The 16774-nt window shown below is 41.4% G+C and overlaps 1 protein-coding gene across 5 annotated transcripts; it reads right to left on the minus strand.

Annotated features, from left to right (window-relative positions):
* Nucleotides 1-1580: 1580 nt before the first annotated feature.
* On the minus strand, nt 1581-16604 carry uchl5 (ubiquitin carboxyl-terminal hydrolase L5). 5 transcript variants are annotated; one of them, XM_036968781.1, is made up of 12 exons: nt 16301-16561; nt 15713-15830; nt 15177-15240; nt 14970-15075; nt 14245-14370; nt 13705-13766; nt 13352-13482; nt 12640-12703; nt 12386-12488; nt 11287-11400; nt 11056-11154; nt 1581-1859 (listed from the first exon to the last, which is right to left on the minus strand). In XM_036968781.1, exons 3-12 carry the CDS (start codon nt 15203-15205, stop codon nt 1815-1817), a joined length of 879 nt encoding a protein of 292 aa, XP_036824676.1. In that variant the 5' UTR covers nt 15206-15240; nt 15713-15830; nt 16301-16561; the 3' UTR covers nt 1581-1814. The 5 variants fall into 5 exon arrangements, with proteins under 5 accessions (XP_036824676.1, XP_021455165.1, XP_021455166.1 ...); XM_021599490.2 differs by lacking the exon at nt 15713-15830 and having other exon boundaries at nt 16301-16604; XM_021599491.2 differs by lacking the exons at nt 15713-15830; nt 16301-16561 and adding an exon at nt 15558-15694.
* Nucleotides 16605-16774: the final 170 nt, after the last annotated feature.

Consider the following 16774-nt stretch of genomic DNA (forward strand, 5'->3'; position numbering starts at 1 on the left):
AGTGCAAACTGGCTGTAAACAGATTAGAAAGAGTGGGAGGCCCCGGTGCACAACTGAGCAAGACGACAAGTACATTAGTGTCTAGTTTGAGAAACATTAAATAGTACCAGCAAAACACCAGTCTTAATGTCAACAGTGAAGAGGTGAATCCGGGATGCTGGCCTTCTAGGCAGAGTTGCAAAGAAAAAGCCACATCTCAGGCTGGCCAATAAAAAGATTAAGATGGGCAAAAGAACACAGACACTGGATAGATGAACTCTGCCTAGAAGGCCAGCATCCCAGAGGCACAGTGATTTGAGCTATCCGATTGGCCAACGCCGTAAACGCACTCAATTTACATTTGTCATTTAGCAGACAATCTTTTGCAGAGCCACTTACAATAGTGAGTTCAACCCTGGCACTGCAAGCACCATACACTACTAACGAAGCCACACGGGAGATCAATTTAGCCACAGATCTCCCAGTCAAGTAGGCAGAGTTTGTCTTTCAGACTAATAAAATAGTTAAAAATAGGCACATTACGCTTACCCAGTAGGGCTTCTGAATCAAGTTCACCATCCCCAAAGAGGAGGATTTTTTTTTTTTTAAAAAGGGCAAGTCTTTATCGTTGACTTTTCTACTAAAATGTTTGGTGACCAACTAGGAATGCCTTGAGGATTGACAACCACTGATCTAAAGCATTTTAACTTGGTGTGGTGGTACGTTCATTTAAGACCAGTGGTGGAAAAAGTACCCAATTGTCAAACTTGAGTAAAAGATAGGAGTCATTTTCTATTAAGGTAAGTGAAAGTCACCCAGTCAAATTATACTTGAGTAAAGTCAAACTATTTGGTTTTAAATATACTGAAGTAACTGTAGTTTAAAATATATTTAAGTATCAAAAAGTAAAATAATGGTTTAAAATTCCTTATGTTAAGCAAACCAGACTACACAATTCTTGTTTTTTTAATTTACGCAAAGCCAGGGTCACATGCCAACACTCAGAAATAATTTACAAATAAAGCATGTGTTTAGTGAGTCCCCCAGAGCAGAGGCAGTAAGGATGACCAGGGATGTTCTCTGGATAAGTGTATGAAATGGACCATTTTACAATCCTGCTAAGCATTCAAAATGACACCCAAAAGTACTTTTTGGTGTCAAGAGAAAATGTATGGAGTAAAAAGTACATCATTTTTTTTTTTTAGAAATGTAGTTGTCAAAAATATAAATAGTAAAGTACAGATACCCCAAAAAACAACTGTAGTATTTTTACACCACTGTTTAAGACCGAGTGGCACTTGTTTATCTAAAGATAAGGGGCGCTTATATTTGTCATGTTTCAAAGATGTGCACTCCGATGGTTAAGTCGTGGCCAGGGATCAGACAGTATTGACGGCGGCCCTGGAGCAATTAGGGTTAAGTGTCTTGCTCAAGGGCAGATTGACAGATTTACCTAGTCAGTTCAGGGATTCAAACTAGCAACCTTTCAGTTACTGGCCCAATGGTCTAACCGCTAGGCTACCCAACAACTATTAAAAATGACACACTTGACCATGTAGGCCACAATGATGAAATGCATTTAACAATAAAACTACAGCATGTTCGAACATCTAAACATTTTATTATGAAAATAAGACAAGCCCATTTAAACATATCTTTCCAGGCATGCATTACAGCTGAAGGGTAGACCTGGGTGGGACAGTGAACACAGTTCTCTGTCCCACCACATGTGCTCATGTCTGGCGGGGGGGGGGTTCACAGGATACAATTGTGGGGAGAGGGTCCATGGCCTTTCACATGAATAAGATGACTGACAAGTGCGTGTGTTTGTGGGGTCACTTTGCCTCCTGGACTTTTTTGGCACTCTGCTTCTCTTTTGCCTGGGGAGCAGAACACACAAATACATGAAATAGTTTAGCGCCAGTGAGCAGGTGTCTATGATAGGTCAATACTACCCTCTAGTGGGCATCAGTTGTATATCAAGAACTACACTCAAATGAGTTCAGAACAGGCATGGCAGAAAAAAAATACATTCTGAACCGGTTCGAACCACAAAAAGGTTAATATTTTTCCTTTGGCTCATTTTTATTTACCTGTGAAATCAACATTGTTTTTACATTTCGCTCATTAAAATGCACTCCACCAATTAGCACAAAAGCTCACTGTGAAACAGGTAAGATAGTTGTTTAGATGTTTGATTGGTGAGAAAAGCGCAGGCGTGAGATGCGACTGAAATTTAATGGGTGGGGAGAGAGCGAGAGAGGGGGTGGACATTGAGGGGGCTTGGCATGAAGCACTGATCATCATGGACTGAATTGGAAAGTGTTTAGACTACTACAAACATAACTTCACCAAATCACATACTAGACATGAGGAATATTTTTGGAACTAAAGATGACATTACCAGTTCTCAAGACTGGAGTGGTGCCATGAAAATAACCTCTCCCTCAATGTCAACAAAACAAAGGAGCCAATTGTTGACTAGAGGATATAGACACACAGACAGGACCGCGGTGGAGATGTGCACGCCAAGGAACTTGAAGCTTTTGACCGAGGGCCTGAAATGGTCCCACCACACCGACACTGTGGTGAAGGTAGAGCAACAGCGCCTCTTCAACCTCAGGCAGCTGAAGAAATTAGGTATGGTCCCTAATACCCGGTGTTAAAGGAAGCCCAAGAAGATCATTAATCCAATCCAATGTCTGATCACTGCTAGCAGATAGAGAAGGTAAAGGTGCATCAGAGCCAGGAACAAGACACTGAGAAACAGATAGCCTGGTGATATCAGACTGTTGAACAGCCATCACTAACCAGCTATCTGCCCAGTACTCTGCCCTACACCTTTTGTATTTATTAGGGATCACCATTAGCTGTCGCCAAGGCAGCAGCTACTCCTCCTGGGATCCAAACACATTAAGGCACTTACATTACACATAACATTATAACACATCTACACTACAATACACATGTGTAGAGTGTGTGTGCAAGCGTCTGTGTGCGTGTATTTCTCTTCACAGTCCCTGCTGTTCCATGAGGTGTATTTATTAGTCGGATTCTACGACTTGCATCAGTTACATGATCATTGACTACAGCTCAGTGTTCAACACCATAGTGCCCTCAAAGCTCTCCACTAAGCTAAGGACTCTGGGACTAAACACCTCCCTCTCCAACTGGATTCAGGACTTCCTGATGGGCCACCACAAGGTGGTGAGGGTAGGTAACAACACATCTGCCATGCTGATCCTCAACACGGGGGCCCCTCACGGGTACGTGCTCAGTCCCCTCCTGTACCCCCATAACTGCACGGCCAGGAACGACTCAAACACCATCATTAAGTTTGACGACACAACAGCTGTAGGCCTGATCACGGAAAATGATGAGACAGCCTATAGGGAGGTCAGAGACCTGGCCGTGTGGTGCCAGGATAACAACCTCTCCCTCAACGTGATCAAGACAAAGGAGATGATTGTGGACTACAGGAAAAGGAGGACCAAGCACAGCACCATTCTCATCAACAGGGCTGTAGTGAGCAGGTTGAGAGCTTCAAGTTCCTTTGTGTCCACATCAAACTATCATGGTCCAAACACAAAGACAGATGTTTATTTTTATTGATTTATTTGACCTTTATTTAACCAGGTAGGCAAGTTGAGAACAAGTTGTGTGTGAAGAGGGCACGACAAAGCCTATTCCCCAGATCCTCAAAAATACCTACAGCTGCACCAGAGCGCATCCTGACTGGTTGCATCACTGCCGGGTATGTCAGAGGGAGGCCCTAAAAATTCTCCAGCCACCCTAGTCATAGACTGTACTCTCGGCTACCGCATGGCAAGTGGTACCAGAGCACCAAGTCTAGGTCCAAAAGGCTTCTTAACAGCTGTGTGCACACTACCCCAGACTAATTGCATTGTCGTCGTCCCACACCCACTCTTTAACGCTGCTGCTAATCTGGTTATTATCTATGCATAGTTACTTTAATAACTCAACCTAGCCTCCCAGGTGGCGCAGTGGGCTAGGGCATTGGATGCGGGTTGGATGCGCGCTGTGTTAAAAAGCAGTGCGGCTTGGTTGGGTTGTGTTTCAGAGGACGCATGACCTTAGTCTCTCCCGATGCCCGTACGGGAATTGTAGCGATCCTAATAATTGGATACTACGAAATTGGGGAGAAAAAAGGGGGGGTAAAAGTAAAATAAATATATATATATATATATAATACCTGAACCTACACATTACCTCAATTACCTCGACTAACCTGTGCCCGCGCACACTGACTTTGTACCGGTACCCACTGTATATAGCCTCGATACTGTTATTTTACTGCTACTCTTTAATTGTGTTATTTTTATTACTTAATTTATTTTTCTTAAAACTGCATTGTTGGTCAAGGGCTTGAAAGTAAGCATTTCACTGTAAGGATTACAGCAGGATTACTATTGCAACAACATCATCAGTATGGTAAAACTAACCTGTCTCACGGTCTAATCCCGGCTCACGTTCCCTATTAGTGGATGAACAATCCAACGCTTGGTGAATTGTACACCGACACCGGTTGTATTCGGCGCAAGTGGCAAATTAAATGTGATTTGATGTGGAATAGAGTTCCATGTAGTCATGGCTCTATGTTGTACTGTGTGCCTCCCATAGTCTGTTCTTTACTTGGGGATTGTAAAGAAACCTCTGGTGGCATGTCTTCTTGGGTATGCATGGGTGTCCGAGCTGTGTGCTAGTTGTTTAAACAGACACCTCGGTGCATTCAGCATGTCATCACTTCTTACAAAAAACAAGTAGCGATGAAATCAACATCTCCTCCAATTTGAGCCATGAGATATTTACATGCATATTATTAATGTTAGCTCTCCGTGTACATTTAAAGGCAAGCTGCGCTGCCCTGTTCTGAGCCTATTGTAATTTTCAAAGGTCCCTCTGTGGCACCAGACTACACGATTGAACAGTAATCCTGGTGAGAAAACTAGGACCTGTTGGACCCGTCTTGTTGATATTGTTGTTAAGAAGCTTTATTATGGACGGACTTCTTCCCATCCTAGCTACTGTTGTATCAACCTGTGGTGGTCAGTGCCGTTTAAGACGAGGGCGGACAATTTTCTCTCTTTCTTCACAAGCATAGCCTTATATCTATTACAGCGTACTGGATAACAGCCATTCATATTCCATACACCCAGTTCAATGCAACAGCGAAATGATAATCAAATTTCCCCTATGCCCATCATGAGGTTGCTACAACCTAGCCTATGAAAGTTTACACAGGTTGAGAGACTCATTTGAAGTGACAGACAGTGAGATTCAATACCGCCTTGCAGTCTTGCCAGCATCTAGCTGATATAGGGTGTAATCATCAGTCCAACAGTTGCAAACAAATTCAAGTATGTGGATCCCCATTTTGTTCCTTTTAAGAAACATTATCAGAAATCGGCCAAAAGAATACACCCTTGATCACACTTAAAAACAGAGTTCACTCTCATAACAGCCACGTTGTATTCCTTTTCTTCCCTTGTGGACTTTAGTGCACAACAAATCAGCTGTATGTGACCAGACAACAACAAAGAATTCCAAGACAAACCTCTACAAACAGCCTATATCGTTGTCACCATATTAGCTAAACTAACTTCATAGTCAGCATAGCTAATAGAACGTGTTAGTCAACCCGCTACAATCATGGAGTAACATTAGTGTACCGTCGGTAATTAGTTATACCGGTAGGCCCCGGTGGCAATAAATTAGTAATACCAAAAGCTTACCTTGGAAGAGTTCCAGTGTTGTGTTAGATAGCTAGTTTAGCCTATTCAAACAGAGGGATGCCATCTACATTTGCTAGGTAAGTGAAACAAAACAAATTAGAAATATCAATTTCTCTTGCTTCTCCTTCATTTTGGAAGAATCACTTTTTTCAAAACTGTTAAACTATTGTCTCTCTCAGTCAACTAAACACCACATTGTATACAGTGCAGTGATAGCTAGCTGTAGCTCATGCTTCCAGTACTAGGTACAGTGCCTTGCGAAAGTATTCGGCCCCCTTGAACTTTGCGACCTTTTGCCACATTTCAGGCTTCAAACAAAGATATAAAACTGTATTATTTATTTTTTTTTTTTTGTGAAGAATCAACAACATGTGGGACACAATCATGAAGTGGAACGACATTTATTGGATATTTCAAACTTTTTTAACAAATCAAAAACTGAAAAATTAGGCGTGCAAAATTATTCAGCCCCTTTACTTTCAGTGCAGAAAACTCTCTCCAGAAGTTCAGTGAGGATCTCTGAATGATCCAATGTTGACCTAAATGACTAATGATGAAAAATACAATCAACCTGTGTGTAATCAAATCTCCGTATAAATGCACCTGCACTGTGATAGTCTCAGAGGTCCGTTAAAAGCGCAGAGAGCATCATGAAGAACAAGGAACACACCAGGCAGGTCCGAGATACTGTGGTGAAGAAGTTTAAAGACGGATTTGGATACAAAAAGATTTCCCAAGCTTTAAACATCCCAAGGAGCACTGTGCAAGCGATAATATTGAAATGGAAGGAGTATCAGACCACTGCAAATCTACCAAGACCTGGCCGTCCCTCTAAACTTTCAGCTCATACAAGGAGAAGACTGATCAGAGATGCAGCCAAGAGGCCCATGATCACTCTGGATGAACTGCAGAGATCTACAGCTGAGGTGGGAGACTCTGTCCATAGGACAACAATCAGTCGTATATTGCACAAATCTGGCCTTTATGGAAGAGTGGCAAGAAGAAAGCCATTTCTTAAAGATATCCATAAAAAGTGTCGTTTAAAGTTTGCCACAAGCCACCTGGGAGACACACCAAACATGTGGAAGAAGGTGCTCTGGTCAGATGAAACCAAAATTGAACTTTTTGGCAACCATGCAAAACGTTATGTTTGGCGTAAAAGCAACACAGCTCATCACCCTGAACACACCATCCCCACTGTCAAACATGGTGGTGGCAGCATCATGGTTTGGGCCTGCTTTTCTTCAGCAGGGACAGGGAAGATGGTTAAAATTGATGGGAAGATGGATGGAACCAAATACAGGATCATTCTGGAAGAAAACCTGATGGAGTCTGCAAAAGACCTGAGACTGGGACGGAGATTCGTCTTCCAACAAGACAATGATCCAAAACATAAAGCAAAATCTACAATGGAATGGTTCAAAAATAAACATATCCAGGTGTTAGAATGGCCAAGTCAAAGTCCAGACCTGAATCCAATCGAGAATCTGTGGAAAGAACTGAAAACTGCTGTTCACAAATGCTCTCAATCCAACCTCACTGAGCTCGAGCTGTTTTGCAAGGAGGAATGGGAAAGAAATTCAGTCTCTCGATGTGCAAAACTGATAGAGACATACCCCAAGCGACTTACACCTGTAATCGCAGCAAAAGGTGGCGCTACAAAGTATTAACTTAAGGGGGCTGAATAATTTTGCACACCCAATTTTTCAGTTTTTGATTTGTTTGAAATATCCAATAAATGTTGTTCCACTTCATGATTGTGTCCCACTTGTTGTTGATTCTTCACAAAAAAATACAGTTTTATATCTTTATGTTTGAAGCCTGAAATGTGGCAAAAGGTCGCAAAGTTCAAGGGGGCCGAATACTTTCGCAAGGCACTGTAAATTCTCTGATCCTTTGATTGGGCGGACAAACATGTCAGTTCATGCTGTAGAGCTCTGATAGGCTGGAGAACTTCCGGAGGACGTCCTCCAGCCTGTCATAATTACTGTTTAAGTCTATGAAGGGGGTGAGAACCGTGAGCCTACTAGGTTTTGTATTGAAGTCAATGTACCCAGGGGAGGACGGAAGCTAGGTGTCCTCCGGCTACACCATGGTGCTACCCTACAGAGTACTGTTGATCTTTGCAAAATAGTGTGAATTAAATCAGTCATTTGGTGACGTGATTATATTTAGAATAGTTATCTAAAAGAAGGACAACTTTGAATGTTTTAGAATTTAACTTATGAAATTTACTGAGGATGGTCCTCCCCTTCCTCAGAGGAGCCTCCATAATACCATTATTTACATGGTTTTGACCATGACAGTTTACAATCCAGGGTAACTCCAAGCAGTTTAGTCACCTCTACTTGCTCAATTTCCACATTATTCATTACAAAATTTAGTTGAAATATTTAGGACTAACTTATTCCTTGCCACCCATTCTGAAACTAACTGCAGCTTCTTGTTAAGTGTGGCAGTCATTTCAGCCACTGTAGTAGCTGGCATGTATAGTGCCGAGTCAGCCGCATACATAGACACTCTGGCTTTACTTAAAAACATGTCATTAGTAATGTTTGAAAAAAATAAAGGGCCTAGACAGCTGCTATGGGGAATTCCTGATTCTACCTGGATTATGTTGGAGGCTTTCAATAAATAACACACTGTTCTGGTAGACAGGTAACTCTTTATCCACAATATAGCAGGGGGTGTAAATTCATAACGCATAAGTTTTTCAAGCAGCAGACTTTGGTCGATAATGTCAAAAGCTGCACTGAATCATAACAAAACTCCCCACAATATTTTTAGCATCAATCCCTCTCAGCCAGTCAGTCATTTGTGTAAGTGCCCTGCTTGATGAATGTCCTTCCCTATAAGCGTGCTGAAAGTCGGTTTAAAGTAAACTAGCATTGGATCTGGTCAAACAATTATTACCCAAGTTTTTACTAAGGGTTGGTAGCAAGCTGATTGGTCAGCTATGAGCCAGTTAAGGGGGCTTTACTATTCTTGGGTAGCAGAATGACTTTTGCTTCCCTCCAGGCCTAAGGGCACACACTTTCTAGTAGGCTTAGATTGAAGATATGGCAAATAGCAGTGGCAATATAATCTGCTATTATCCTCAGTAATTCTCCATAGACAACTTATTTTTCACCGCTTCCACAACCACTTCACAGAATTCAAAATTACAATGCTCGTCTTTCATGATTTGATCAGTTATACTTGGATGTGTAGTGTCAGTGTTTGTTGCTGGCATGTCATGATTAAGTTTGAGACGAATGCCATATATGAGAGACATTGAACACTGGTCACTTCACATACTGTTGTTTACTTACTGTGTAGTTATGTACAGTGGGGCAAAAAAGTATTTAGTCAGCCACCAATTGTGCAAGTTCTCCCAATTAAAAAGATGAGAGGCCTGTAATTTTCATCAGAGGTACACTTCAACTATGACAGACAAAATGAGAAAAGAAAATCCAGAAAAATCACATTGTCGGATTTTTTATGAATTTATTTGCAAATTATGGTGGAAAATAAGTATTTGGTCACCTACAAACAAGCAAGATTTCTGGCTCTCACAGACCTGTAACTTCTTCTTTAAGAGGCTCCTCTGTCCTCCACTCATTATCTGTATTAATGGCACCTGTTTGAACTAGTTATCAGTATAAAAGACACCTGTCCACAACCTCAAACAGTCACACTCCAAACTCCACTATGGCCAAGACCAAAGAGCTGTCAAAGGACACCAGAAACAAAATTGTAGACCTGCACCAGGCTGGGAAGACTGAATCTGCAATAGGTAAGCAGCTTGGTTTGAAGAAATCAACTGTCGGAGCAATTTTTAGAAAATGGAAGACATACAAGACCACTGATAATCTCCCTCGATCTGGGGCTCCACGCAAGATCTCACCCCGTGGGGTCAAAATGATCACAAGAACGGTGAGCAAAAATCCCAGAACCACACGGGGGGACCTAGTGAATGACCTGCAGAGAGCTGGGACCAAAGTAACAAAGCCTACCATCAGTAACACTACGCCGCCAGGGACTCAAATCCTGCAGTGCCAGACGTGTCCCCCTGCTTCAGCCAGTACATGTCTAGGCCCGTCTGAAGTTTGCTAGAGAGCATTTAGATGATCCAGAAGATTGGGAGAATGGCATATGGTCAGATGAAACCAAAATAGAGCTTTTTGGTAAAAACTCAACTCTGCAACTGAGTTGCATCCAAAGAACACCATACCTACTGTGAAGCATGGGGGAAACATGCTTTGGGGCTGTTTTTCTGCAAAGGGACCTGGACGACTGATCCGTGTAAAGGAAAGAATGAATGGGGCCATGTATCGTGAGATTTTGAGTGAAAACCTCCTTCCATCAGCAAGGCCATTGACGAGGAAACGTGGCTGGGTCTTTCAGCATGACAATGATCCCAAACACACCACCCGGGCAACGAAGGAGTGGCTTCGTAAGAAGCATTTCAATGTCCTGGAGTGGCCTAGCCAGTCTCCAGATCTCAACCACATAGAAAATCTTTGGAGGGAGTTGAAAGTCCGTGTTGCCCAGCAACAGCCCCAAAACATCACTGCTCTAGAGGAGATCTGCATGGAGGAATGGGCCAAAATACCAGCAACAGGGTGTGAAAACGTTGTGAAGACTTACAGAAAACGTTTGACCTCTGTCATTGCCAACAAAGGGTATATAACAAAGTATTGAGATAAGTATTTGGTCAATAACAAAAGTTTATTTTCCACCATAATTTGCAAATAAATTCATTAAAAATCCTACAATGTGATTTTTCTGGATTTTCTTTTCTCATTTTGTCTGTCATAGTTGAAGTGTACCTATGATAAATTACAGGCCTTTCATCTTGTGGGAGAACTTGCACAATTGGTGGCTGACTAAATACTTCTTTTGCCCCACTGTATATACTGTATTCTCAATGTAGTTCATCCTAATATACCTACTACTGTGCATACAATTTTGTTTTACAAATTACATATGGTCTACACACACCATATATTTATCATTCATGCATTTCTTGATTTGAATTTGCTAGACATTCTGTTGCACTGTTGGAACTAGTAACATAAGCATTTCGCTGCACCTGCTATAATATCTGCAAATCTTTTTATGCAACCAACAAACTTGATTTGAAAATAAAAAGTTTGTTTCGTTCACGGTTCCGTTTCTCTCTCTCAAAAAAAAAAAGTGTGCTCTTGTTCGGTTTTGTTCCCCTGGTAGAGAACTCAAAATTGTGCATTTAACACAACGGTTTGTAGAGTACCTTCAAATATCATAACATAAAATAATATTATACACCAAATTCACGATCCTGGCCTCAGCTGTTCCTCACCTTTTCCACCAATGGTATCAACTGCTGGTATTCAGCCAGTGTCTTCAGCAGTTCCATGATGAAGGGTAGGTAGTTGTGCTTTCGTCGGATGTTTTCAATCTACAACAAAAAATATGTACACACACACACACAATGTTCAAGAAAAACATCAAGCGTTATAATATAGTATTGAAATGACTGCATATCTTCTAAAATGCCCATATTATATTATCTGACGGTCAGCGAACACACCTTGTATCGTTGGAGCTTCTGATTCTCCTCATCGATCAGCAGCTGATACTTTGCGATTTCTGATTGGAGGGAGCTGAGGAGAGTGCTGCTCTGGTCTGTGTCCATTGGCTCTTCCTGGAGAATGGGTGAGACAGAATTTCCATTCGGTCAAATGTCAAACCAGATTTTAGTTTGCCGGACAAATGCGAGATTTACCACCCATATCAAATAGAAACCCATCTGAATACCGCCACGTGTAGGGCAATGTGTTTTGAGGAGTGTCCACTGCATGTGCATGGAAGAGACTGTAATTAATATGCAAGGAAGATTGTTAGCCAACGAAGTGAATGGTAGCTAGAACAATGCACGTCTCCCTCTGTCCACCAGGCTTGTAAAAATCCTCAGTTTCTGTATAAATGTATATCTCCACTTGTGTGTGCCTTCATCCTTTATATAGTTGCTAGTTAACCAGCTAGCTTAATTTGTACTGTTTTGGGCATTTTTAAGCTAGCTGCTCAACCAGGCTTTAGACTAGAGGAAGAGAAGGAAGCAATATCACTTCATCTAAATACTCCTCCTTGGTGGACATTTCTGTAAATTGTATTTTAGGGAGATTAATCGAGCAAAACGTCAAAATACCTGAACATTCGTCCCCTGTTTGCATACAGTCATGTCTGTCACAGACTCACTTGTGCCGGGAAACATTGCGGGCACTACCATGATACAGTGTTGCAAGTTTGTCAGTGAGAGCGCAAATTCAAGACAAGACAGGCAGAGAAGACAGGCAAGATAGACAAATAACACGAATGAAATACAACCTCCCCATGCATAGCTAATTTGATTTATAGAGGATATTTATCTCATCCAAATTATTATATGTCGGTTTTTATGTTTTTATATCAGCAAAAACCAGGCAATAACCGGCTAACGGAAATTCTGGGATGACACTAACATTACTTAACACAGTTAGGATAGATGTTTCTTTCATCATAAGCAGACATTTTAAAGGACTTGATCAATGGCAGTGACATGGGTGGAAGTCTATTCGTGGCCTTGGTGGCAGGTAATTGTATCGTCCAGGCATGAGGGCTGCACCATGAATAACTGCAACACCACTTACCTCTGTTAGCTGGATCTGCAGTTCGGCTATCTTCCTCTCGTAAATCATCTTCCTGTCGGACACAATGGCCATCAGGTTGAAGCGGATCTCTCCCTCACTGTACCTGATACCAAGGACGGAAGATAGTTGTTTTAGATTTTATTTTCTGATAATTGAGTCGGTTAGAAGTTGCGTAGCACAATGAGCAACACAAACAACAACCATATATGACACTTATTTACCATGGTAAATTTACTTGTAAAAAATATATTTACTTCTGTATTCTTTTCTCAATTACTGGCCGAACTGCGTTGATCCAATCGTCCTGGTTGCACACACCTGAAACACAAAACAAGCATAAAGTGTAGATCATGGCTCAATCATCAACTAGATTTATCCACGGGACGATTTTTCTTGAGCGGATGGTCAGGGGGCCAGAACCTAATGACAAATCATTTATAGACTGCAAATTGACCAAGAAGCCCAAACAGATTTCATATTTGACTAAAACAATTTCAAACCTTGCTTAAATTTGTATAGGATGTTGGGGCGGCAGGTAGCCTAGTGGTTAGAGTGTTGGGCCAGTAACCAAACGGTTGCTAGATCAAATCCCTGAGTTGACATGGTAAAAATCTGTCGTTCTGCCCCTGAACAAGGCAGTTAAACCCACTGGCCGTCATTGTAAATAAGAATGTGTTCTTAACGGACTTTCCTAGTTAAATAAATTGTATATTATGTGTAGGAAAACTTTGGAACAGATTCCAAAATTAAGATAATTTGGAGCTGATTTGCTTGTGTTTTTAAAGTATTTTATGTCCAACAATAAAATAAAAACACGCCAGTTGGGGAACCTTTGTGTAGATAATCATCAAGGGTGTTTCTGAAGAATGTGTCAGGTTCAAGACGAGATTAACTGCACTACTGGCCGCACAGTCACAATTCACTAGAATTTTTACAAATAAATAAATATGACCAGTATGTGCGTACCGAGGTCGATGGGTCCTTCACGTAGGCCGTCCAGCTCATAGAGCCTGCCGTTGACAGGGACGTAGCTCACAAAGTGGAACGCATCCTCATCCTTTGCAGAAGACTTGGCGTCAAACTCAAACATCTGCTGTCTGAACACAATAAAGACGACAGTTTTAGCTTTCATTAGCAGAGAAACTAACATGGTATTAAAGCCAAAGCCTTTATTCTCTTCATTTTCAGCTCTGTGGGTAATGTCTTATGAAAAACATTCAATCAAAAATGGCAGTTTGTCTACTTAGAGCCAAGCCTTCGATTAATCTAGTGACGTTAGCAGTGATAAACTATCCCGCTGAAATGAAAAGTCAACTCACCTGGCAAAGCTGTTGTGAACTTGTCGAATAACTTCAGAGTTGCTGAGAGCCAGACCTTTCATCTTTATAGGAGAGAGAATATCATCAATGTGTGAGTTTTATGTTGTCTCCTGACTTCAGGGTCTGTTTAATGTCTGCACGATGCATCAATAACGAAGGTGGCTGGGATTTTACTGTGGATGGTTACCCTCCGTTTCTCTCACTCCAAAAAAGACATTTAAAGCCACACACATTTCCCGAGCAACACCCCCATCCCTTACAACTGTTGCATTTTCAAATCCAAACACCACGAGTTCAGACCCCAGAGGGAAGAACTTTTAAGAGAACCAAATCAAAAGTCTCTCAATGTCTGGGCAAATATTATACCAACAAATTGCCTCCTGTCCAGACCAGTATGTCACAGCTCTTCTTCGCTGTGTACCACATGGGTCACGTCAACAGGGCTAGGTGTTATGCACATCTCAAGGACAAAAAACAGACAGATTTTTTTTAAAGGCTTGCAAAAACTAAATGCTGCCCCAATAATCAGTATCAACTTACAGCTGCATCAAAGCTGAGTGAAAACTCTCTGAACTCTGTGAGTGTCTCTCCCAACAGCATGTCAGAGTGGGTACAGTTCAGCAGCACGCTCACAATGGCCTGGGTAGCACATGCATTGTTTATCACCTGAAACAGCACACATAGCAGGTTATTTACATTTATTGTCATGCGTCTTTCCCTAGAGGAAGAACTGAGCAGTTTCCACTGAATGGGCCAGCTGCAAAGACAATACTGGCTAGATTGTAAAAATTCATGAAAACAAAACTGTGCTTTTTGGTATTAAACTTAAGGTTTGGCATTAGGCTTAGCAGTGTGGTTAAGGTTAGGTTTAAAAATCGTTCTTTATAACTTTGCGGCTGTGCCAGCTAGTGACCACTCTCCAGAGCTGCCTCCAGTACATGAGTCATCTCAATAAATGCCAACCTGCACACACACAGGAGAGACAGGAGAGACATCAAATGAGATCCTGTAATTTTACATTTTAGTCATTAAGCAGACGTTCTTATCCAGAGCAGACTTAGTCAACACACTGAACTTGAAGTTAAAAAAACAACCACATCACAATAATAATGCACAGGTAGACTCTTCGAAATAGCCGCTATCAGCAGAATCTGTGCCAGAAAGAAAAACAAGAGACTTCTGAGAATACTTCAGAGAGCAATTTGGATATGTTCTAACTCTGCAAAACATACAATGAATACAGATGTAAAAACCAAACCATGTACCTGCTTGGCAAAGAAGATGTTGTCAAGCCTTGAATCCTGAACGATAGATCCTCCTGGCTCCTCACCTGGTTGCCACTTGAACAGGAAGATCAACCCATGAACTGGTCTTGAAGGAAGAAAGAGAAACCTAGTACCACTGCAATACTATGAACTTGTAAAAGTAAAGAGTTTAGAAGTAAAGAGATTAGGGCATGGGCCATGGCTTACTTGAGGTTTTCAAAATTCTCTGGTTCCATACTCCATATTTCTTCCACCTGAGCTCCTTTACAACCTGGGTTAGTAGAAAGGAGAAAGCTGTGTTAACTACTACATAATTACATAAACCAGGGAAGGGCAAACTGGCCCCTCTTCTGGGATGGGCAAAATGGCCCCTCTTTTGTAGGTCCAAGAACCCCAAAATGTTTTATCAGTCATGGTCTCAACTTACTGTTGAGGTTTATTATAACAGAATACACAAGGTGCAATTTCGAAATTTGGTTGTGCATTAGCGGTCACTAAAGTCAGCAAATGTTTTTTTTTAGATTGTCTAGCGGCCAGCTAATTTACCAGTCTAAACTTGTAGTAAGCAAGGTTGAATGAATTACCGACCTGGGTGGGGCCCATTGATTATCAGTTGTCATTAAAAACTGGAAACATTTGCCTCAGCCCTATAGCAAAATGAGTAAAATTGCATTAAATTAGTTATAAAATTGCAAAATCTTCTACGCCCAATGGCAAAATGTGTAGAATTGCAGGAAATTAACTTTAAAAATGAAATGCATCTTAGCTGTCACGGGGGGATATGGATATGCGGCCTCTCACTGCGGCCTCTCATGACGAGTTCCGTTTTTTGTGGCCCCCACCTCCATCAAAGTTGCCCATCTATGACATAATTTAAACCTTTAGTTAGTGGACAGGACTATCCATCTAACGTTAGTTTGCCATTTGAATTTGCAGAGAACTGCACCAACAAGCTGTTTATCCATCGAGTTGATCATATTGAGTACAATATTCAATCGAAAGGCATGCAGTGAAATTGATTTGTCAGTTTCTAAAGGAATGTCAGCTAGCTAAACTACTAACCGCCGATTCATACACACTTAAGTGTCGTGGTAGCATGCTTATTCGCTCTCATAATTATCCCGTAGTGGAATCAACGACGCCACCTGGCTAGCATGTTCGCGGTTTCAGATAACTAGTTGAATTTGGTTCGCAAATAGAATCATGAAATTTGCTGGACTGCAAACTAACACCAATCATTTATGTGCATAGCCAATGCTGCACAGACTTGACTAGAACTCGTTGGCAATCGAGTAATAGTAGACTAGCTAGTTGACATACAGCACACTCACCAAAACCTTTGATCAATTCTGTGAAAACACCAGGATCACTTTCCATAAGACACCATTCTCCTGCGCTTCCAGACATGACTATGTTATGATTTCAAGAAAGATTGTAGAGCATGTGATTTTACTGCAATCTAATATTCGTAGTGGTTGGTTAGCTTAGCTAGCTACCTAGCTAACAAAATGAATCAATATGTCACGCAAATCGGAGATTTATAAGAACTGGAAACCGCATCAAAGATGTCCGCCAGTTGTTTGCAAGAAAATCTACTCACGTCCGCATACGCCGATTCATGGACCGCCTATATCCGGGTTGTATCCGGTTTATACGGACTAACAGCACACGCGCACAGGGAACCGCACGATCAGAGATGATGTCATCACTTCATACAGAAACAAGGCAGACATTGGATGAATATAAAATGTTAATATCTTCGAACTTGAGTGATGAAAAAATTATCGGCCTCGGCGACAATTATT

This window comes from Oncorhynchus mykiss, chromosome 30, assembly GCF_013265735.2.
Source record: "Oncorhynchus mykiss isolate Arlee chromosome 30, USDA_OmykA_1.1, whole genome shotgun sequence".
Lineage (NCBI taxonomy): Eukaryota > Metazoa > Chordata > Actinopteri > Salmoniformes > Salmonidae > Oncorhynchus > Oncorhynchus mykiss.